Genomic DNA, 25,124 nt, shown 5'->3' on the forward strand with positions numbered 1-25,124 from the left:
AGCTCCCCTATGAGGAAAGACTAAAGAGGTTAGGACTTTTCAGCTTGGAGAAGAGAAGACTGAGGGGGGATATGATAGAGGTGTTTAAAATCATGAGAGGTCTAGAACGGGTAGATGTGAATCGGTTAATTACTCTTTCGGATAGTAGAAAGACTAGGGGGCACTCCATGAAGTTAGCATGGGGCACATTTAAAACTAATCGGAGAAAGTTTTTTTTACTCAACGCACAATTAAACTCTGGAATTTGTTGCCAGAGAATGTGGTTAGTGCAGTTAGTATAGCTGTGTTTAAAAAAGGATTGGATAAGTTCTTGGAGGAGAAGTCCATTACCTGCTATTAAGTTCACTTAGAGAATAGCCACTGCCATTAGCAATGGTTAAATGAAATAGACTTAGTTTTTGGGTACTTGCCAGGTTCTTATGGCCTGGATTGGCCACTGTTGGAAACAGGATGCTGGGCTTGATGGACCCTTGGTCTGACCCAGTATGGCATTTTCTTATGTTCTTATGTTCTTATAGCCTGTAATACTGATTTATTTATTTTATTTATTTAAGGGTTTCTATATACCGCAGCACGTAAGGAACATCACCTCGGTTTACAGTGGAACATAATGCAGCAATATGCTTTACAATGAAACAAAAAAGGGCTGGGAACTAGGGATACCTGGTGGAGACATCATAGGGGTAGATTTTATAATTTAGCGCGAACGCGTACTTTTGTTCGCGCACCAGGCGCGAACAAGAGTACGCAGGATTTCAATAGATATGCGCGTATCCATTAAAATCTGGGATTGGCGTGCGCAAGGCTGACAATTTTGGGCAGCCTGTGCATGCCGAGCCGCGCAGCCTGCCTCCGTTCCCTCCGAGGCCGCTCCGAAATCGGAGCGGCCTCGGAGGGAACTTTCTTTCGCCCTCCCCTCACCTTCCCCTCCCTTCCCCTACCTAACCCACCCCCTCCGCCCTATCTAAACCCCCCCTACGTTTATCGCCGGATTTACGCCTGCCAGAGGCAGACGTAAATCTGCGCGCGCCAGCACGCTGCTGGCGCGCCATCACCCAACCCGGGGGCTGTTCTGGAGGGCGCGGCCACGCCCCCGGAATGCCCCGGGCCGAAACCACGCCCGCAGTGCCGCCCCCGAAACGTTGCATCACCCGCGCCACGCCCCCGAAACGCCGCATTATGACCGACACGCCCCCCCAACACGCCCCCCCGGCATGCCTCTCCATGCAAGCCCCGGGACTTATGAGCGTCCCGGGGCTTGCACGCGCCGCCGAGCCTATGCAAAATAGGCTCGGCGCACGCAGGGGGGGTTTGGGGCATGTTTTCGGGGGGTACGCGCGTACCCCTTTGAAAATCTACCCCATAGTCTCTACATAGAGAGAGACTTTTATATATATATATTTAGAGAGAAAGAAAAATAGTAAAGCAGAAAGATATAAGAAAAACAGTATAGATTTCAACTAAAGAACATATTGCAACAACAAGATGTAAATTCTATTTTAATTCTGCAAATTAGCACTTTACATACTGTATGATCTTTAAGATAAAGTGCTTAATGTTTCTTTTGGATTTCTTCCATAAATGAAATCTTGTGTTTTTTTTTTTCTCTTAGGTACTTCTTAATGTTACTGTTACTATGAATGGATGCAATGTAGTTGAAGATAGAAACTACATCATTATTAAACCCATTGGTTTCAATGAAACTGCTAAGATCATTATACACAAGAACTGCAACTGTCAATGTGATGGTCATTCAAGACACAAAGGAAAATATGTAGATGAAGCTTTTTTGGACTGCAGCTATCTTGATTGTGAAGACATTAACTGTGGTTCAGAGGAAAATGTGTTTCCCACTGAGAGCTGCAGATTGTTCCCAGGCCAGCCTGTCTGCAGTGGTCGAGGAGTTTGTGTATGTGGGAAATGTGTTTGCCACAAAACCAAACTGGGAAAAATATACGGCAGATACTGTGAAAATGATGACTTTGCCTGCCCTTACCACCATGGAAATCTATGCGCTGGTAAATTAATTTCTAATTAAACTTCTGCTGTACGTTGACAGTACATTCTAGATTTTATTTTTTTTTACACAATCATTTCTTTTCTATTTACACTTTTTATATGACATCCTACCCAGGGTACCTCATAATAAAACCGTGACAAAATAAAACAATGGACAGAACAACCGAGAGCACTGAACAATAGAATAAGCCATTTTAAAGAGATGGATTTTGAACAGATTTTTTTTCCAAGAAGGTGGCCTCTTCTAGATGGGGAGGGAGTTTATTCTATTGGACAGGTACAAGTAGGGAGAAAGCCTAAAAGTGAGATTTAGATAGCAATGCAGAGAGTAGTGGAAAATTTGGAGCAGAGAGAGTGAAGCAGCGGTGTCAGCAGATAAGAAGCAAGGCCATGAATGTAATTAAAAGTGAAAACAGGGATATTTATTGTGATGATTTTTATTAAGACCCACTCTGTCCTTGTTATAACTTTTTTAATGCAGAACTAGTAACTAGCTTGAAACTAAAGTGTGTCAAGTCTGTCCATAGGAAGGGTAATTTTCAAAGGGACCTCTGTGGGTAAAGTGGTGATTTGCGCACAGAAATGGTCCTTTTGAGATGTGCACGTCTAATACACACATTTAAGTATGTTCAGGCACATTGTATCTATGTACATAGGGGAGAGGCATCCCAGGGGGTGGAGTCTGGCTGGGATTCCAGTTTATGTACAAACCTTTTGATTTTAAATATTACGAGGTCAATATTCAAAGTCATTTAGCCAGATTACTCACAAGTTATTTTGTTAAATGACAATTTTTTTTTATGAATAACCACCGAATCCAGACAGATTTTAGCTGGAAAAGTTAAAATATATCCAGTTACGTGACAGCTAAAAAGAAAGAAGAAAAAAACCTTAGGGAGCTCCTCCAGCTCCCCACCCCTGAAAAGACTTATAAACAGTTGGTGCTATATTGCCACCTCCACCCCTCCCCCTTCCTCCCCCACATAGCCGGATAACTTTAAAACCTAACTGGTCATATTCAAATAAAGCTGGTTAGGTTTCTAAGTTATTGAGCTGCAGTAGTCGGATAACTTACTATAGATAAGAATATTCAGTGAGACCTTTATCCTGCTAAATATCTGGGACAATTTATCCAGCTAACTTTCAGGCTGATTCAGAAAAACGCGTGAGAGAGCGGGCGAGCGCCCAGGCCACTCTCTCCTGGGTGCGTGATTCAGGAGGCTGACCTATGCAAATTAGGGCCCGCGGTAAAAGGAGGCGCTAGGGACACTAGCGCGTCCCTAGCGCCTCCTTTTTGACAGGAGTGGCGGCTGTCAACGGGTTTGACAGCCGACGCTCAATTTTGCCGGCGTCGGTTCTCAAACCTGCTGACAGCCAGGGGTTCAGAAACCGGACGCCGGCATAATTGAGCATCCGTCTTCCAACCTGCGGGCCTATTTTTATTTATTTATTTATTTATTTAAAACTTTTATATACCGACGTTCAAATGGATATCACATCGGTTTACATTATAACAGGGGTAACAATTAACATCAGTAGGAGGAAAATAATAGTTACATCTAACAAGGTAAATTCAAAAGGAACGGGATGTCGAAGAAGAGAAGCAGAGTTTAGTGAGGGATAGAGTTAACGTTAAGAGAGAAAGAGTTAGATCTTTTTGATCCTCTGCGGCTGCGTGAGGGTTCCCGTGCAGCAGTAACGGTTCTCCTCAGTCTGTTTTTTTCCGCGCGCGGGAGCGCACGCGGAGCCCTTCTTCTCCTCAGAAGAGCGAAAAAAAAAAAAAAACATGTCCAAAAAGCAGTCAGGCTTTAAACCTTGCCCTTGCGGCAAGATCATGTCCGTCACGGACATGATCGTTGTTATCGATGCCTCGGGCGCGAGCATCCTCAAGCCGACTGCGAACACTGCGAAAGAATGTCACCGAGAGCTCAGCGTCATCGAAACTACCGATGGCTGGAGATAGAAGAAAAAACGTCAACAACACATTCTTCGCCGGCACCAAAGTCCAAACCTTCTTCTCCGGCAAAGAGAGCGTCCTCCTGGGATCCTCAGTCCCCGAAGGTAAGGGACACGAAAAGAAGACCCAGGGAAATCGAGGACCAGGGACCTGGCCCCTCTAAACCAAAGGACGTCGGGAAGCAGGAGCCATTCAAGTTGACCGAGCCATGTTCCCAAAGACCTCGGGGAGAAAATCCGGTAAGAGCCTTGTTACTGTCCAAGGCCGCGGGTCCGAGGTCGTCATCGGCGCCGAAAAAATCACAACCGGAAGGTGGAACTTTGTCGGCACACAGGAAGGCACTGCCCAGTACTTCGAAATCGGCGCCGAAGACACAACCGGCGCCGAAGACACTCTCGGCGCCCGGCCCGGACCCGGACACTTACACGGCGCCGGCTCGCCCGGAGCCGAAACATCGTAGACCGGGGCCGAAACACTCGGCGCCGAAGCACATGGAGCCGGCACAGCCGCCAAAGCACCCGGAGCCGGAACCGACGCCAAAGCACCCGGAGCCAGAACGGGCGCCGAAGCCCCCGGAGCGGGGATCGCAGCCGAAACACCCGGAGCCGAGGTCGGCCACGAAGCACCCGGAACCAAAACCGGCGCCGAAGCACACGGAGCCGAGGCCAGCGCCGAAACATAAACATCCAAGTATGCAGTCGGGGCCGCCAGAAAAAGACTCGGGCTCGAGTAAAGTAAAGTTGACTTCTACACGTGATTCATCAAAGACTCACGGTCCGCAATCAGTATCTGCTAAATCAACGGACCATAAAAAACGTAAACTAGACAGTTCTAGGGATCCGGAGGCACCTGCGGGGAACCAACAATCCACTCCAGACCCTCAACCTATCGCAATACTGAACCCTCTCCAGGAGTTGGTATCTGCCCATTCGGGGATACAAGAATCTCTGGAAGTAAGGAAACACTCACTCCACAGACCAAGTTCAGACCAAAGGTCGAGGGACAGCAAATCCTCCTCTTCCAGAAAGAGGCGCCATCATCGTTCGACCTCATCGCCCCCCTCGAAAAGACATCACGGCGAAGAGAGGAAACAGCACAGGAAACATCTACATAGGAGATCTTCCTCCTCTTCATCCTCTCATTATCGGAGTAGTTCCACTCGTTCTGCCTACTCCTCTCACAAGGTGATTCCTATTTCATCATCACAGTCCCCCAACACTGTGCACTCGGGACATTCCAGAAGTCACAGTGAATCTAATTGGAGTGACCATTCAGATCCGATTAAGGATACCACTCCTCTTCCATCACAGTCACCTAAGGGTGTACAACGGACATCAATGCCACAACACACTTCCAAGGCATTCTGGGACCTTACACAGTCTTTAGCAGGCTTCTTTGAATCCCTGCAATCAACATACACCCTTCCTCCGGAATCTACTGTTCCAGGGGAATCAGCACAAACTCCGCCGCAGGCTCCACGGGATATACGTGCCTCGGAAGCTCACTCTCCACCGATATATCCCATCTCCCCGTCCCAACACATAGATTCTATGTCTCAGCATTCCTCGCCAGGTTCATCTACGGGTTACCCTTCTGACCCACCGGAACAACCAGCGGAACCATACTCCCCACCAGAGGATCTTACGTATCCCAAATTTGTGGACAAGATGGGTAATATCTTGAAACTAGATATTCAAAAATTGCCAGAGCCAAGGGCAGAAACATTTGGATTATTAAAAATCATCGATGCCCCTGGGGAGCTGTCAGCCTTACCACCACATACAGTGTTACATAGCGTTCTACAAAAATCGTGGGATACCCCCTATACTCTATCAGCAGTATCGAGGAAGACGGACTTAAAATTTAAGCTACAGAAACCATCCATGTATTCCATTCCACAGTTACCACACGAATCTGTAGTGGTAGAGTCAGCGCTCCAAAAGTATCGGAAAACAAAGACGCATACTTCGGCTCCACCGGGCAAAGATAATAAATGTCTAGACTATTTTGCGAAAAGAATTTATCAAAACGCAATGCTTACATCTCGAATTAATCACCACCATTTCTATATGGTTCAATATTTATACGAGTGTCTGCAAGCCACCAAAGGCATGTTTACGGCAGCGGGGGAAAGCATCCCGTCCCCGATTTCAGATATGGAGGAATGCACGCGTCATATGCTGAGAGCAGTGTATGAGGGATTTGAGAATTCCTCAAGGGCTTCAGCTATGGCAATTTCTGCCAGACGACTGGCATGGCTCAAAGCTAGTGCCATCAGAGAAGATCTCCATGAAAAATTGGCAAACTTACCATGCTCCGGTGATAATCTTTTCGGAGACCGTTTTCACGAGACCGTGAGCAAACTCAAAGATCAGGCTCTGGCAGTCCAATCGCTAGCAGCTCCATCGTCTGCGAAATGATATTTTCCATCACGTAGGCAACCGTACACTAGAAGACCGTATAGATCTTACCAGAACTACAGACAACAATCCTTTGCCCCTTACCAGAGGCAAACACCTAACAACCCTCCTCAACAACAGCAGAGGAGGGGAAAACCAAGAACACAACGGCAACCACAACAACAACAACAAACGGCAGTCCCAGCTAAGACTGCTCAGTCTTTTTGACTCCACTGCCACCGCTACCACCATCTCTACCAGAACATCCCCCGGGCAGGATAACCGCTTGTTGCGATGCATGGAAATCCATCACGACCGATCAGTGGGTTCTGGACATTATTCAAGACGGATATCACCTACACTTCCTATCCAAACCCATCGTTCCTCATTTTCCCCTGAGAAGGGGAAAACCTTGTCAACCCCAACTGGCCCAAGAATTGACCACGCTGCTTCATCAAGGAGCAATTCACCCGATTCCCCGGGACGAAAAGGGCCGGGGGTTTTACTCCCCATATTTCCTCATTCCAAAGAAATCGGGGGGCACTCGACCCATTCTGGACCTCCGGGAACTCAACAAGCACCTAGTCCGGGAGAAATTCAAAATGGTATCTTTAAAATCCATCCTTCCCTTACTGCAGCACAGGGATTGGATGTGCTCAATAGATCTCAAAGATGCGTATACCCTTATCCCGATCCACAGATCATGTTGGCAATACCTATGTTTCCAGTATCACAACCAGCATTACCAATACAGAGTGCTACCCTTTGGACTGTCGGCAGCACCCAGGGTATTCACCAAGTGCATGGTAGTAGTGGTGGCTCATCTTCGCTTACAGAGACTAACAATATTCCCTTACCTGGACGACTGGCTAGTAGTAGCGTCGGATCCGGTGCTGTTGGAATCGCATCTCAACATGGCACTAACCTGTCTACGACGATTGGGATTGATAGTCAATTACCCAAAGTCCAAATTACAGCCCTCACAAATTCTACAATTCATAGGGGCGCGTCTGGACACTTGTCAAGCCAGAGTGTTCCTTCCGGAGGAAAGAAGACTGGTAATCTGTTCATTGCTTGTAGCCCTACAGGGCATGCAAACTGCTACGGCCCGGACAGTGCTACGCCTTCTGGGACACTTAGCAGCTGCAAACTTCACAGTCCCCAATACCAGACTCCATATGCGACGGCTTCAGTGGGGTCTGAAACGTCAGTGGACACAACACACTCAACCATTACACAAAAGAGTGTGTATAACCAACCAAATGAGACAGGACATCACTTGGTGGCTCAAGATACCAACGATGAGCAAAGGAGCTCCATTCAACCCTCAGCCTCACAATGCAGTCCTTACCATAGACGCTTCGCGGAAAGGCTGGGGAGCTCATCTGGATCTTCTAGAGACGCAAGGCCTATGGTCGCACGACGAGCAGCAATTACAAATCAATATTTTGGAGCTCAGAGCGATTCGGAATGCCCTGCTCACCTTTCAGGACTACCTTCGAGGTCGGAGGGTTATGATATACACGGACAACCAGGTAGCCATGTTCTATATAAACAAACAAGGCGGGTCCGGTTCATGGTCCCTCTGCAGAGAGACGCTACAGATCTTCGCTCACGCCCACAGGCACTCCATCCACCTACAAGCCTCTTACTTACCGGGAATTGCAAACACGAGAGCGGACAGACTGAGTCGGGTATTCCATCCGCACGAGTGGAGAATAAATCCCGAGGTTCTGCAGGAAGTCTTCAACAGTTGGGGTACACCAACAATAGATCTGTTTGCCACGGAACTCAACACTCAACTGCCTCGATTTTGTTCCATCAGACCCAGTCAGCACAGGTTGTCTCAGGATGCCTTCCTGATTCCGTGGACCCCAACTCTTCTTTACGCTTTTCCACCGATTCCATTAATCACGAAAACGTTGCAAAAATGCATCACAGACGGCAGTCAACTCATTCTCATCGCACCTGCGTGGCCGCGACAACCATGGTACAGCTACCTCCTATGTCTATCAATAGAAGAGCCGATCCGCTTCCCGGACTGTCCGGATCTTCTCCTTCAAGACAACGGCCTTCTCATTCACCCGCTTCTCTCATCACTCCACCTGACTGCATGGAGATTGAACGGGCATTATTAACTGAACAAGGAGTTTCCCACACGGTACAAACTATTCTTCTCGAGTCTAGGAAGCCATCCACCAGAAAATGTTACTCCTTCAAATGGAAACTTTACTCGGCCTGGTGTGGTGAAAACAACCTTTCACCTGTAGACTGTTCACCAACAGCCTTGCTAGATTATCTGCACTCTCTCTACGAATCAGGATTGGCCACCTCCTCTATCCGAGTCCATCTGAGTGCGATTGCAGCGTATCATCGGCCACTAGATAACCACTCAGTGGCAGAACATCCGCTTCTCTCTAGATTCTTCAAAGGTCTCTTGCACTTACGCCCACCGGTGTCGAGGCCACCGATTCCGTGGAATCTCAACTTACTTCTTGAACAACTCATGCTATATCCATTCGAACCCATGGAATCCGCACACATGAAATACCTCACTTGGAAGACAGTGTTTCTAGTTGCGATAACCTCTGCCCGACGAGTCAGTGAACTGCAAGCTCTTGTTCATTACGAGCCTTATCTACAGTTTCACCATGATAAGGTTGTACTACGCACTCATCCTTCATTCCTTCCGAAGGTAGTGTCTTCCTTCCATCTCAATCAAACCATTGACTTACCAATTTTCTTTCCAAAACCTCATTCGAATGATAGAGAACGCTTACTACATACCCTAGATTGCAAAAGGGCATTAGCTTACTATAAGAGAAGAACACATTCCCTCAATAGATCTTCTCAACTGTTCCTATCCTTCAACCCAAACGCTCCTGGAGCACCAGTAGCGAAGCGTACAATCTCTAGCTGGATAGCACAATGCATCCGATATTGCTATTCTGCTAAGGGAACAGAACTTTCTTCAAGGCCAAACGCCCATCAAGTAAGAGCTATGGCCGCATCATTAGCTCATCTACAGAACGTTCAACCAGTGGATATTTGTAAAGCAGCCACTTGGTCTTCGCTGCATACCTTCACATCCCACTATTGCATAGATAAACAATCTGCGGGAGATGCTACACTGGGACAATCAGTTCTACGCACCTTTTCTGGGTAATAGCCACGACTGCCACGCTATTAAGCATACCAAAACGCATTATTACAAGGTATACGGGAGCTTGGGACTCCCATATAGCATGGCTAATTCAGCCCTGCTATCGACGGGAAAAAGCAAGTTTGCTTACCGTAAACGGTGTTTCCGTAGATAGCAGGATGAATTAGCCATGCTGACCCGCCCACCTCCCTGTCAGTCGTGGTTTTTTCCCACTACGCTCAAGCTTAATTACAGACTGAGGAGAACCGTTACTGCTGCGCGGGAACCCTCACGCAGCCACAGAGGATCAAAAAGATCTAACTCTGCTAAGAAGCTCCGCCTCCTGGGCCCTGATTGACAGTTCCCATACAGCATGGCTAATTCATCCTGCTATCTACGGAAACACCGTTTACGGTAAGCAAACTTGCTTTTATCTGTAGTAAGCAGGTGAAAGCTATTCCAGGAAGGGTTTGAAGAGTGATTTGCACTTACGGTACATACTTTTCTGAAAAAAATATGTGCACATATTAGCAGGTATAAATGTGTGCATGTAGTTTTGATGAGATAAAAAATACTTTCTTTCTGAAAATGTATGTCAGGTCTATGGATAATTGACTTTGAATCTGTGCAGACAGTTATAAAATTACTCCCTAAGTTATCAGTTTTATAGTGTGCAGGCATGCGACATTTAAGTTCAATTTTCATTCAGAAACATAGCTAATGACTGAGTAGCAGTGCTCTGCACTGCAGTGAGGGAGGGCTAAGTTTGATTCCCTAGCGCCTAGCTTCTCAGACTAGCCAGAGCTGAGGATGCTGTAAGGCAGTATTTGCAGCCCTGTAGAAGTGAGTCCTAACCATTACGCAATGATGACTCTCAGTGCCCAGACTCAGGGTTCAGGTAGACCTGATTACTGAAGATGCTGTGGTCAGTGATTCCTGAACACGGACTGATGTGGTTATTATTGGACTAGACAGGAGAGGATAAGAGGATTTTAAATGGGTGGAAAACTCTAGGTAGTTGAGAATAAAAGCTCATAGTGCTGTAGCAGTAGAGATCTGTTGTGATTGAACTGGCAATCCAAAGAAGCAGGAGATAACTGAAAGGCCCCAAAAAAATCAAAACATGTTTAGTATGTTTATGTATATATATCTATATCTATATATATCTATATATAGATATAGATAAATATATATATATCTATATATACAGTTTTAAAATATTAGTTTACATGCTGTACTTATCTAGTAGTAGAAGCAGTTTATACCATATACATATTCAGTTGCTACTGAAAGTCTTCGGCCCTTGAACATTTTTCACATTTTATTGTATCTGTTACATCAGATTTTTGTGCATTTAAATGAGTTTTCTTTTTTTTTCCACTGGCAAATAATATACATATCTGAAAAACAAAACTGAAATCCAACAGTTGGATGTATCCACCTCTTGGATAAGTCTTTATGCCCTCTGAGTACCTTTGACAACACTTATAGCTATGAGTCTGATGGGGTACTGTAAGTCTCCATCAACTTTGCACACCTAGATTTGTCAATATTAAATCAATCTTCTTTACAAAACCATTCAAGCCCTGTTAAGTTGTTGGTCTTAGAACCAACACCTGGAAGTGGGGACTACCTTAGATGTAATTCTCACCGGAATGCTGTAGTGCAAGAGACGGCAGTGGTAGAGCCGCTTGGCAACAGTGATAATAAAGAAATCAAATTTGAGATAGTCACTGGAGCAAAAAAAACCAAACAAGCTACCACATTAATGTATAGGGGAGACTATGATAAGATGAAGAAATTAGTTAGAAGAAAATTAAAAGGAGTTAAGTCTACATGAGGCATGGAGATGATTTTAAAACACTATTTTGGATGGCCAGACAGGGATGGTAACTTTCAAATTGGGTACACCGGTGCACATGTACATATATGCACATACATTATAAATAGCCTAGGCACATATATGTGTCCCTAATTTTGCAAGCAGGCACACATTACTGTGTAAAGTTAGGTTTGAGCTGCACAAGTGGGAGAATTTTATAACAGGTGCACATCCATGCCATGACCAGGTTCACCAGTTCGTCCACCAGGTTACCTAGTCTAGAGCTAAGTCCTCCAAACCCCCTAGATCTTTAGCCTGTGCTCCCCTGAGTTACCCCAAACTTCTTAAACCCTCAGAGATGCCTGTTTTGTTTTTTTTAATTTACACCTACTCCATAGCAGAAGTAAACTTATGTGGCACTGAGTACTTGCGTTTACATGTCTTGGCCATGCCCCAGAATGCTTATTTCCTGCCCACACCACGTCCCTTTTTTCTCTGATGCAAGATATAAGTGCATCGGCACATGCATAGCATTCCCCACTTTATAAAATCAAGTGGACATACGCATGTGCTAGTTGTGAGCCCCTGATTTTAGTGCGCGCATCTCTTAAAATTCACCTCAAACTGCATTCCACAAAGTAAGAAAGGTTGAAAGAAAAAGAAACACAAATACCCACCAGCATATCTAAATGGTGCTGCAAAATAAGGGTGTTCAAACCGGTCCTACGGGCCCCCTAGCCAGTTGTGTTTTCAGAATATCTTTAATGAATATGCATGAGATGTATTTGCATGCACTATCTCCTGTGTATACAACATATTTCTCATGCATGTTCATTAGCGATATCTTGAAAATCCAACTAGCTAGGGGGGCCCATAGGACCGGTTTGAGCACTCCTGCTGTAAAAGAGGTCAACTAAAACAAACAGATCCTTTAAAAAAATGTTTTTTAAATAATTTATCACTCACATATTCCTAAGATTGTGGAGGTTTACCAATGGTTAAACATAATAAAAATGAAAACTAATCTTAGACATATATGAAAATAATATGAGTCACCAGAACATCTGATAAAATCAACTAATCACTGAATACATACATTTGATACCAACACCTCTCTAAAGATCATTGCCACATCCCCAGTATTTACAGAGTATAGAAACAGAAATGACATCAGAAAAGGAGCAAATGATCCATACAGTATGCCCAGCAAGCTTATGCCAGTTTCTGTTGCACTGTGCAGGTTACCCCCTTGCTTATCAGTTTACAGTCAGGGCCCTCAGATGTTGTTTGAATCCAATTTCCCTTAACCGTTGCTGTGAAAGCAGAGAGCAATGTTGGAGTTGCATCAAAATTATCAGGCTTACAGGCCTATACAGAAAAACCCGCGGGAGAACCAGCGAGCGCCCACTCTCCCGACTTGCGCCCAGGCCACTCTCCTGGGCGTGCGATTCAGTAAAAAAAAATATGTAAATGAGGGCCTGCGGTAAAAGGAGGCGCTAGGGACACTAGCGCGTCCCTAGCGCCTCCTTTTTGACAGAAGTGGCGGCAGTCAGCGGGTTTGACAGCCAACGCTCAATTTTTCTGGCGTCGGTTCTCGAACCCGCTGACAGCCACGGGTTCAGAAAACGTACGCCGGCAAAATTGAGCGTCCGTCTTCCAACCCGCGGGCAGATTTTAAATTTTTTATTTTTTTTTATTTTTGGGGTCTCTGACTTAATATCGCTATGATATTAAGTCAGAGGGTATACAGAAAAGCATTTTTTTCTGCTTTTCTGTACACTTTCCCAGTGCTGGCCAAAGGCAGGCGATAATTTCTGAAAGTAAAATGTGCTGCTTGGCTGCACATTTTACTTTCTGGATTGTGCGGGAATGATTAATAGGTCCATCAACATGCATTTGCATATTGCGGGCGCTATTAGTTTCGGGGGGGGGGTTGGCCATGCGTTTTCGATGCGCTACTACCCCTTACTCTATAAGGGGTAAAAATAGCACGTCGAAAATACGCTGGAGCGCACTTTACTGTATCGGCCCGTTAGTGATTAAGGGTAGTAAGTGCTGCATCAGCTAGTTACCCCCATGTTTATTTGTTCCCCAAACCATAAAAGTCGGGGCCCTTGTTGGTTGCTGTCTGAATCCAGTTCCTCTTTTCTCACTGCCTTTGAAGCAGAGAGAAAAGATGGAGTTGCATTAACAGTATCAAAGCGTAATTGTTAAGGGTAGCAGCTGCCACACCAGCAAGTTACCCTCATGCAATCTTTTCTTTATTTCCAACCTCTAGCCTTTAGGGATCCACAGCATTTATCCCATGGCCCTTTGAATTCCTTGACTGTTTTCGTCTTCACAACCTCTTCCGGAAGGGCATTCCAGGCATTTACCACCCTCTTAGTAAAGAAATATTTCCTGACATTGGTTCTGAGTCGTCCTTTCCTAGTTCTATTGATTTCTTTCCAACGGAAAAGGTTTGGTGATTGCGTATTTAAAACCTTTCAGATATCTGAATGTCTGCATCATATCTCCCCTGCATCTTTCTTCCAGGGTGTACTAGCCTCTCCTCATAAACCTTCCAATGCTGACTCTTCACCATTTTGATTGCTCTTCTTTGGACCACCTCTATCCTTTTTGAGATGTGGGCACCAGTATTGAATTCAGTACTTCAGGTGATGCTTCACCAAGGACCTATACAAGGGCATTATCAACTCTTTTTTCTTACTGGTTATTCTTCTCTCTGGGCAGCCCAGCATTCTTCTGGCTTTAGCTATTACCTTGTCACATTACTTTGCCATTTTCAGATCATCTTCAGATCATCATACGTTATCACCCCAAGGTCCCTCTCTTGGTCTGTGCATAACAACTTTTCACCCCCATCTCATACCGCTCTTTTGGATTGCTGCACCCCAGATGCATGACTCTGGACTTCTTGGCATTGATTCCCAGATGCCAAATCTTTGACCACTCTTCAAGTTTTGTTAAATCACTCTTCATTCTCTCTACTCCTTCAAACGTGTCCACTCTTTTGCAGATCTTAGTATCATCCCCAAATGAACAAACTTTACCTTCTGTCCCTTTCGTCAGGTCGCTCACAAAGATAATGAATAGAATCAATCCCAAAACCGATCCTTGTAGCACTCCACTTAACACCGTTCTTTCTTCAGAGTACATTCCATTTACCACGCTGTCTCCTGTCAGTCAGCCAGTTTGCAATCCATGCTACTGCCTTGGCACCCACTCCCAAGCTTGTCATTTTGTTCACAAGTCTCCTATGTGGGACTGTATCATAAGCTTTATTAAAATCCAAGTAAATCACATTGAACACTCTTCCATGATCCAGTTCTCTAGTTACCCAATAAAAAAAAATCAATCAGATTTGTCTGACAGGACCTTCCCCTGGTGAATCCATACTGCCTTGGGTCGAGCAACCCACTGGATTGTAGATAGTTCACTATCCTTTTCTTCAGCAGAGTCTCCATTAATTCCCACCATCGAGATGAGGTTAACTGGCCTGTAGTTTCCAGCCTTCTCTCTGCTCCCACTCTTGTGAAGCAGGACCACCACCGCTCTTCTCCAATCTTGTGGCACCACTCCCATTTCAGGGATCTATTGAACAGGTCCTTCAGTGGACCTGACAGCACATCAACAGGGAAGAGAGGTTCCAACGCCTCCTCTGGCTCCTGCACAAGAGCCAGAGCTGCAAGCCTCACCAGTGGAGTGTTATTGCCCACATCAGGGCTTGCCATGCAGGAGGGTACGCAGGTAGTAGAGGGAGAGCATCTTTCATCCCTGCACCACATTGATGGGAATGCCAGAGGACCATGTGGTCAAGAATTGAGCTCTCAGGCTATCATAGAATTATATCAAAAACTCAAAGAGGAGCAGGATCCAGTCACAGAAAAGTCCTATGCATTACCAGGCATTACCAAACTATTGAGCACCATGCATTTTATGGCATCTGGCTCATTCCAAACAACAGTTGGGGTTGTTGGAGGAATGTCACAAACATCTTTTTCCCGCTGTCTGGGCCTGTTTAAAAGAGCTGTATGTAGCCACATTAATAATTACATAAGATTCCTTCATGAAAGGTAGGACTTGCTGGACTTGAAGAGAGGTTTTTATGCTAATGCGAACTGGGAACTATTGACGGCTCTCACATTGCCATCATCCCACCCCATCATAAGGAGGAGATCTACTGCAACAGAAAGCTCTCCCACTCCATCAATGTGCAAGTGATTTGTGACGCGTGAGTGTGCGTCCTTGATGTGGTTGCCAGGTACCCAGGAACTGCACACGTTTCCTTTATACTTAGGCAATCTGGGCTGTTTGAACAATCTGAAGATGGCCTCTATGGTAACGGTTGGCTAATAGATTAGAGCAGTGCTTCTTCTATCATCCCTATCAACTGAACCAAATCACGGTGAACCTGGAAGAAGAGGTAGGCCTGATTGACAAACTGAAGAGTAGTAAATCACCTGAACTGAAATGTATACACCCCAGGGTTCTGAAAGAACTAAAAACTGAAATTTCAGACCTAATAGTAAAAATGTGTAACCTATCATTATAATCATCCAATGTACCTGAAGATTGGAAGATGGCCAATGTAACTCTGATATTTAAAAAGGGATCCAGGGGTATTCCAGGAAACTATAGACCAGTTAGCCTTACTTCAGTGCCGGGAAAAATCGTGGAAACTGTTATAAAGAATAAAATCAAAAAACATTCAAATAGACATGGCTTGATGGGACACAACCAGCATGGATTTACCCAAGGGAAGTCTTGCCTCACAAATCTCCTACATTTTTTTGAAGGGGTGAATAAACATGTGGACAAAGGTGAATTGGTAGATGTGGTGTATTTGGATTTTCAGAAGGCATTCAACAAAGTCCCAAATGAGAGGCTTCTAAGAAAGCTAAAAAGTCATGGGATAGGAGGTGATATCCTTTTGTGGATTACAAGTTGGTTAAAAGAAAGGAAACAGAGAGAAGGATTAAATGGTCAGTTTTCACAGTGGAAAAAGGTAAAAGGTGGAGTGCCTCAGGGATTGGACTGGTGCTTTTTAATATATTTATAAATGATATGGAAAGGGTTACAATGAGTGAGGTGATCAAATTTTGCGGATAACACAAAATTATGCAGAACAGTTAAATCTCAAGCGGATTATGAAGAATTGCAAGAGGACCTTGCGAGACTGGAAGATTGGGCTTCCAAATGGCAGATGAAATTTAACATGGACAAGTGCAAAGTGATACATATAAGGAAATATATCCCTTGCTGTAGTTAGACAATGTTGGGTTCCGTCTTAGGAGTTACCATCCAGGAAAGAGATCTAGGCATCATAGTGGATAATACATTGAAATTGTCAGCCCAGTGTGCTGTGGCGATCAAAAAATCAAACAGAATGTTAGTGTTGCAGTCTGATACTGCAGGTGAAGTAGTGGACCCTTGGGCCGGCCTACCTTAAGTGATAGGGTAGGCCGGGAGGCGGAACCAGAGGCTCGAGGTGTTCACCCGGGAACCAGGAACCCCCCAGGAGGAGCCCGTAGGGTTCCAGCTCCTTGGGACTTGGGCAATACAGAGAGTCCAGTGACTGGGGTGAGAGCAAGGAAGTCCAAAGGTACTTGGTAGGCAGGAGACCGGATACTGAGGCAGGAGGAGAATAGTAACAGAGTCTCTGTGGCCAGCGGAACAGGAGCAGGCGTAGCCTGACACAAAGTCTGTGATGAGCAGGAGCTGGCGCACGCTGTAACCAGGAACGGGTTCCGTAGCAAGCAGGAACTGGAGAATGCTGAAGGCTGAAGCGGAACCAGAGACGAGCCGAGATCAGTGGCAGGCAGCGGGCTGGGCAAACAGGAACAGGCCAAGATCAGGGCAGGCGGCAGGCAAAACGTCGTCAGGAACAAACCAGGGTCAGAGGCAGGCAGCAGGCAAGGCGTAGTCAGGAACAAACCAGGGTCAGAGGCAGGCAGCAGGCAAGGCGTAGTCAAGGCAATCCAAGGTCAGCAACAGGAACTCTGTGAAGACGATGCGCAACTCAGAACTACAAGGCAGTAGTGAACCTCATTGCAAGGCGATGAGATGGCGTCCAGGCGCCGGTTAAATCGCCCTGGGTGCGTGACGTCATCATTGCAGGCGGGGCTCGACTTCCGGGTGCTGGACGCACAAAGTGAGCGCACTCGCGCGTGCGCGAGGCCGCGGCGAGACAGGCAGGAAATGGCGGACGCCACGTGGAGCCATCGGTGTCTTGGGATCCCGGGACCGCGGAACGCGGCGTCTCCAGCTGCGAAGGTAGGTACTGGTCAAGCACAAAGGAGAGGAAGCGGTGCAGACCGCAACAGTTAGGAATTATTAAGAAGCGAATGGAAAATAAAACAGATGATGTCATAATGCCTCTGTATCGCTCCATGGTGAGACCGCACCTTGAATACTGTGTGCAGTTCTGGTTACCGCATCTCAAAAAGGATAACGCTGCAGTGGAGAAAGTGCAGAGAAGGTGACCAAATTATAAGGGCATGGAATGGCTGCCCTATGAGGAAAGGATAAAGAAGTTAGGGCTTTTCAGTTTGGAGAAGAGACGACTGAGGGGGATATGATAGAAGTCTACAAAATCATAAAGAGACTTGAACAAGTTAATGTAAATCAGTTATTTACTCTCAGATAATAGAAGGACCAGAGGGCATTCCATGAAGTTAGCAAGTAGCTCATTTAAAACAAATCAAAGAAAATTCTTTTTCACTCAGCACACAGTTAAGCTCGTGAATTTATTGTTAGAGGATGTGGTTACAGCAGTTAGTGTAACTGGTTTTAAAAAGGTTTGGATAAGTTCATAGAGGATAAATCCATAAACTGCTATGACAGTAATTAATAAGCAATAGTAGCTTGTGATCTATCTAATGTTTGGGTACTTGCCAGGGACTTGTGACTTGGATTGGCCACTGTTGGAAAGAGGATACTAGGCTTGATGGACCCTTGGTCTGACTCAGTATGGTATAGCTTATGCTCTTATGTTCTTTCCAACAATGTGTTTACAGCAAACTGCAGTGACATGGAGAGCTTTCAGGGATGTGTCTACATCAGTTAGATGATAAGCGGTTTGCACATTTAGGTAAACAAGCCATAGTGGCCGGGCCCAGCTTTCTCTCTCGATGCTATAGAGGCCTGATAACGTTGCGTGCCCATACAATGCAGTTTCTAGTAAGATCAGTGTGCGACCGAGCACTATGGACTTTCAACTTGTCAACTTTAAACAAGTGGCTGTTCAAATCTTCTCTCTTGGAGCTGTGGAAATGTCACTTGTCAAGCAAAATATTTTTGGGTCCACAGTGCAGGGACTCCCAGGTCTGATGTATCCTGTTAGTGCCCTGCTGGACCTCAGCTAAGGATGCCCATATTGGTATCCTGTCTACAGTGCTTGTGCTCTGACAGCCAGGATGTTAGCAACAGTTTGTCTTACCATCACAGGGGTGCACGGATTAAATGGAAGTTGTGAGATGTGCATTTTGAACCAGTCCTATTCACTGTGTCATGTCTGACAAATGTGTATCTCTGGAGGACATAATGCAGAACAGTCAGGGACATGAAAAATCATACTAAGAGGTTGATGTCTTTCTGCAATGACATGTGTGGCAGCTGTGATGTACAGTTTCAGTGTTTTAGAAATGCTAGAAATGGGTTGAGAATACTTGGTTGTAAGTGATATGTACACATTGCGAAGGGAACCCCAGATGCACTTTTCCATTCAAGAAGATCTGACATAGCATAACAAAGTGTTATAGCATACATATATTCTAACAGTAAAAGGTGGCATGGTCTTTGGGTTTGGAAATAGCCTTTTAAGGCTCATGTCAAGCTATAGCTTAGCTTCTAGTGTGTAATATTATGTTGTGGGTTGGCAGTGATTTAACAAAGTAATGATGGTATGAGTGTTGCAGCAACTGTCTCTTTGCTGCAGGAGATTTGGGATAAGATTGAAGGACTTGGCTTCTCACACCTGTCATTATTCCCAACACCAGCAGAGATGAGGTACAACAAGGACTTATGTTCTATCCGCTATGTCATTGAGCCATCTTTGAAGTTCTAAAATGATTTTGCTATTTGGACAAAATGGGAGGGGGGAGCTTTAATGTTTGCCTCAGCCAGAGTATCAGATATAGTGCTTGTCTACTGTGTATTTCATAATCTTGCTCTACATTATGGCATCCTAGTTGACCTTGTTCCAGATCTACCTGAGGATCCCCCATGTCCCCCTGCACAAGCCAGGGAGACCACACGTACTGGCAGCCAGCTTTGGCAAAGTATAATACAACATTACTTTGCCTGTTAGTCATCATCTAGTCCTTCCCATTACATGGAAGAGTGTCCAGCAGAATTGTTCTGGCTTCTTACATCTGGGTCTTTCTTTTACTCACCAATCTTCTTTCTGGGTCAGTGTGTAACAGAAACCACTTAGGCCTAGTTAGGCAACATTGTGAAAATAGATCATTAGCTGCAATTGACAATAGTAGAGAAAGCTGACACAAAATAAACCTAAAAACGAAGAGAAGTGGCTGTCGTAATGTACTCATATTGAATATTAGTCAGAAAGTGTTATGTCTCGCCATTGCATTCGTGTCGGACTGCCAAAACAGTGCGCATAGCATGGCAGAGCTAGTGCCTTCTTGTTAGCCTCGGCTACACCTTTGACTGTGTCCTAGCCCTCAGATGTTGGCAAGATAGTTACATATGTATTCTGGAAGTCCAGCAAGGCCTATGACATGGAGCTGAATGCTCTGTTTATACAATAAATCACAAGAAGCTCAGCTGTTTAAAGGAACAGCCTGAAGCTACAAGTTAACAATTAACAATCATTAATCACTGATTCTACATGTTACAGCCAGATTTCCTAGCTGACATCTGAGTGTATGTACATCGGATTCATAGTCTCAGGAATGCAAAGACACAGGTATCAGCACTGCCTCATCAGTGCTGAAACTGATATCCCCAGTTGGCCACTTTATGTTACATGGAAACCGATGTGATGTTTTCCTAACGAATGTTGGTATACAAAAATTGCAAATAAATAAATAAATAAATACTCACATAGCAAACTCTCACTTAGAGCCATTTTTGAAGTACATGTCCAGTATCATGGAAATCCCAAACTTCTCACAGGTCATTGTAAGTTACCATATTTCATAGGTGATGTATACGACCATACACAGCTGGGGCCTGCTACATCTATATAAGCAAACAGTCAATTCTCTTGTACAGATGGTAAGGGCCTTGTCTTTTGGTCTGTCATGTCGGTGATGTTAGCTGTACAGGGAGGCTATTTAAGAATGCTGTTCTAAATATCTGAAGGTTGGATTGGGAATAGGATGGTGTCATGCCTTCACATGGTTTAGATAGAAACCTATGAAATTTATAGGTCATAGTTTATTTTGTGATGACAATAACAGCACCCACATGTCACATAAAAAAAAAGGTTCACCTCATTGAACCAAAGGCAAAGCTGTGTTTCCTAGCGTGTAGTAGATGGACTCAGGACCAATGGGTATAGTGTGCTCCTGATAGCAATTGGAGACGGAATCAGATTTCAATCTGACGTCAGCCCTAGTACATATACCCCTGCAGGAAGCCCTGCTCCTCAGTATTTTTCATCTTCATAGCAGTTCGGGACTCTCTACACGCTTGCACAGCGTTAGAGTATTCTAACCAAAGAAATCTAAAACAAAGAAGAAATCTTGCCTCTACAGACGAGCCCCGCTATCCTGCGGTGATACCTACGGGTCCCTCCCCCAGTTGAGAATTCCTGAGGTGATTTCCGCAATCCCTCAGAGGTAAGCCTCGGTCCAGCAGCCGGTTCCCGGCGTGGACTTAGCCCCCGGCAACGGGTGCGGCTGAGAGGCAGCGGGTGCAACTTCAAGCACGGCAGTGATGGTACTTTTCCCTCTCCCCCCACAGCCGGAGACCGCCCGGAATGAAACCTGGAAACGCCGAGACAAGGTAAGGTAGAACACTTCTTTAAAGTCTCCGGTCTCCAAGGCTCAAATAGCCGCACAGATCGCCAACCGGCGTCAGTGCTACCGGGTTGATCATCCCTATCTGGGCTAGACCCCGGTCCGATACAAGGGTCCTTCAATGTAGAGACCCTCTGGGATGGTCGCCATATTGCTCACGTGGTCACAGTCACCATTTTCACTTGATCGCCACCCTGTCTGCTGATTTGATCCGTGCGCACAGAGGCGAGCCATGCACACAAATTCACTTGTGCGCACACCGGCGTACGCATAAGAGCCTTGCACACAGCGACGCGCACAAGGGCGCTGGGCATAGAGCCACCTACTCAACTGTGCCGGGCGCATAAGTAAACCCCGTCCGCACAGCGGCGCGTGCATCTTATTGAGCGTGCATCCGACCTACACACACAACTTCGGCACACCCGGAGCGCATAACTCAGCTTTCGGCGTACGCTTGAATGCACAAACCGGAGTTTTCTGCAATCCTACGCGCCCAAACCATGGCACCACCGGACAAGAAGCTCAAGGCTCAGGGCCTCTGCCCAGCATGCCAACATTAGAGTTGCGCAGCATGAAGAGGCCACAGCCCTGTGCCTACAGTGCGAGGAGACTCTGGGTGAACCAGGCCAAGGTCCCCTACAGCTGGCCCTGGGATCCGGATCCACCAACAGTACACCGGATCTGGCTACCCCCAGCGGGAGCCTCCCTCAAATAGGGCTCCCCGGGGATGCAGTGCCTCTCAGTTTAGACCCAGCATCTTTCTCCTGGGTAGAATTCTTCAAAGGCCTATATACCTTTGTCCACATGCAACCGGCGCCTCCGATGACACAACCACAGCCTCCCCCAGAAGACCCTAACATCCCTGGACCCTCTAAACACAGAGAAGTGCCCCTCCCACCCCAAAGCCCCAACAGTGGGTACACGGACACTTCGGAAGAGGATCAAGACTCCCTGGAGGAAGGGGAAATCCCTCCAGGAACGGAACCTTACCGAACCATGAGGTGGTTCTTCGCCAAAGACGAACTATCAGGCTTCGTGGCTCACAGCTTGAAAGAGCTCGCTATCATAGGGGAACTGAATATGAACCCCTTCCTCGAGGGACTCCGTCAGGCCTCCCGACATTTCCCTTTGCTGCAAACCGTTCAACAGCTGATTGACCTGGAATGGGATGATCCGGAGGCCATGTTCAAGGGGGGACGGACCCTGGCAGCCCTATACCCCCTGAACCCCGCTGCCAAAGATCTCCTGGCATTCCCCAAAGTGGATGCCATGGTCTGCGCCATCTCAAAGCGCACTACCATCCCAGTCGAAGGAGGAGCGGCACAAGGATAACCAGGACAGAGGTCTGAATCCATCCTCAAACAGTCATTCAATGTATCAGCTATGTCTCTGCAGATCGCGGCCTGCTGTGCCGTGGTGACATGCGCCTGCTTATCAAAGACCAGGAATGCCACCACACCTGTCGAAGCACTAGAACCAGCAGTATCATTCCTCATGGATGCGACTTCCGACCTGGTGCCCACCGCAGCCAGAGGCATTTCGTCCGTTGTGGCAGCCAGAAGACAACTCTGACTCCAAAGCTGGTCAGTGGAAGTGACATCCAAGACGAGACTCACGAGAATGCCTTTTAAGGTAACCCTCCTGTTCGGAAGCGAACTGGATAAGTTAGCCGACAAATGGGGCGAATCCCCAGTACCGCGGCTACCGGAGGACAAGAACAAGAGAAGCCAGTGTCCCTCCCCCTGAATATCTAAGGGCAGGGGATCACAGCACTTCAAACCGTACAAAAGTACATACCAAGCAACTTGCCCCACAGGCAGGGGACAGTCCTTTTGGAACAAAACAACAAAAAGGGAACCGGCACAGGTCCAGGCCGCAGCCGCACAACGCAATGAAGATCAGCCGACCCATCCACAGGAAGAAGCCATAGGGTGCAGACTTGCCCTATTGTACCAAAGATGGGTCAAGATAACTTCGGACAAGTGGGTCCTAACAATCATTCGAGAGGGATATTATCTGGACTTCCACAACATTCCTCCAGACAAATTTGTGAAATCTCCGTGCCATGACCCTTCCAAGAGGACGGCAGTGGAAATCACACTGACCAAATTGCTCGACTTAAAGGCCATAACACCGGTGCCCACGCATCAACAAAATACTGGGCACTATTCCATCTATTTTATCATTCCCAAGAAAGAGGGGACGTTCCGGCCCATTCTGGACTGAAGTCCGTCAACCGCCACCTGAGGGTACCTCGCTTCCGCATGGAAACCCTACGCTTGGTCATAAGGGCGATTCAGCCAGGAGAATTTTTCACATCCCTGGATCTGTCAGAGGCCTACTTGCACATCCCGGTCCATCACGAGCATCAGCATTTTCTACGCTTCACAATCCTGGCCCACCACTACCAGTTCCGGGCACTACCCTTCGGGCTAGCCACAGCAACCCGAACGTTCACCAAAATCATGGTCGTAGTGGCGGTGACACTGAGGAAAGAAGGAATCCTCATACACCCATACCTGGACGACTGGCTGATCAGGGCAAAAACCCCCGAGGAAAATCATCAGGCGACTACCAGAGTCAAAACTCTACTGGAGAACCTCGGGTGGGTGGTCAACACAATCAAGAGCTGTCTGCAGCCCTCCCAATCTCTGGAATACCTGGGAGTCCGGTTCAACACCAGACAAGACAAGGTCATTCTGACCCCTCCAAGGAGAACAAAACTGATGAACCAATTGCGAAACCAAGCAGCCTTCGCCCCAAGGTGTGGGACTACCTCCAAATTCTCAGTCTCATGACAGCCATACTGGAAGTGGTCCCATGGGCAAGAGCTCACATGTGACCCCTACAGCATTCCCTTCTATCACGATGGAATCCAATGCCCCAAAACTACTCCGTTCGCCTCCAGCTCCCGGAGGAAGTTCGAACCCAACTGCAATGGTGGCTACAAGAAGACCATCTGAGCAGGGGAGTAATGCTATCTCCACCAACCTGGATCCTGCTCACCACGGATGCGAGCCTACGAGGGTGGGGAGTCCACTGCCAGGAACTGACCGCCCAGAGACAATGGGACAAGGAAGAGTCGGGATGGAACATCAACCGACTGGAAGCACGGGCATTCAGGCTAACCTGCCTATACTTCAGTCACAGTCTCCAGGGCGACTCGGTTAAAGTCATGTCAGATAACACCACAACAGTGGCCTACATCAACCGCAAGGGAGGAACCAGAAGCCAAAAGGTGCCCTGGAAATAGACCCCTTAATGGCATGGGCGGAATCAAACCTACAAGAGATCTCAGCCATCCACATTGTGGAAAAAGACAACATCATTGCGAATTACAGCAGAGAAAGTCTAGACCCAGGGGGATGGAGGCTGTCGAACACAGCCTTCCAGTTGATAGCAAACTGCTGGGGAACACCAGCCATGGACCTCCTGGCAACCCGGTCAAATGCCCAAGTTCCCAACTTCTTCAGTCGCAGACGGGAACCACAATCCCAAGGGATCGATGCCCTCATCCAGGCCTGGCCACAGGAAATCCTGCTATACGCCTTCCCTCCGTGGCTGCTACTGGGCGGGATCATCCGCAAGATAGAACACCACAAGGGACCAGTACTTCTAGTGGCCCCGGACTGGCCAAGAAGATTGTGGTATGCAGACATGCGAAGACTACTGACAGGGAGTCCTCTCTCTCTACCTGCACACCGGGATCTGCTCCAACAAGGCCCGATCCTCCACGAAGACCCAACTCGATTCTCTCTTATGGTCTGGCCATTGAGATGACATGCCTGAAGAAGAGCGG

General features: G+C 46.7%; 1 protein-coding gene across 1 annotated transcript in view; it reads left to right on the forward strand.

Moving 5' to 3' along the window:
* The window catches only part of ITGB8 (integrin subunit beta 8), a 341,438-nt gene that overhangs the window by 261,257 nt on the left and 55,057 nt on the right, over nucleotides 1–25,124 (forward strand). Inside the window, exon 10 of the mRNA XM_029589046.1 lies at nucleotides 1,613–2,018. Coding sequence (XP_029444906.1) covers nucleotides 1,613–2,018 — 406 coding nt within the window. The remainder of the gene's footprint in view (nucleotides 1–1,612; nucleotides 2,019–25,124) is intronic.

The sequence above is a fragment of the Rhinatrema bivittatum genome, chromosome 2 (assembly GCF_901001135.1).
Source record: "Rhinatrema bivittatum chromosome 2, aRhiBiv1.1, whole genome shotgun sequence".
In the NCBI taxonomy this organism is placed as follows: Eukaryota; Metazoa; Chordata; class Amphibia; order Gymnophiona; family Rhinatrematidae; genus Rhinatrema; species Rhinatrema bivittatum.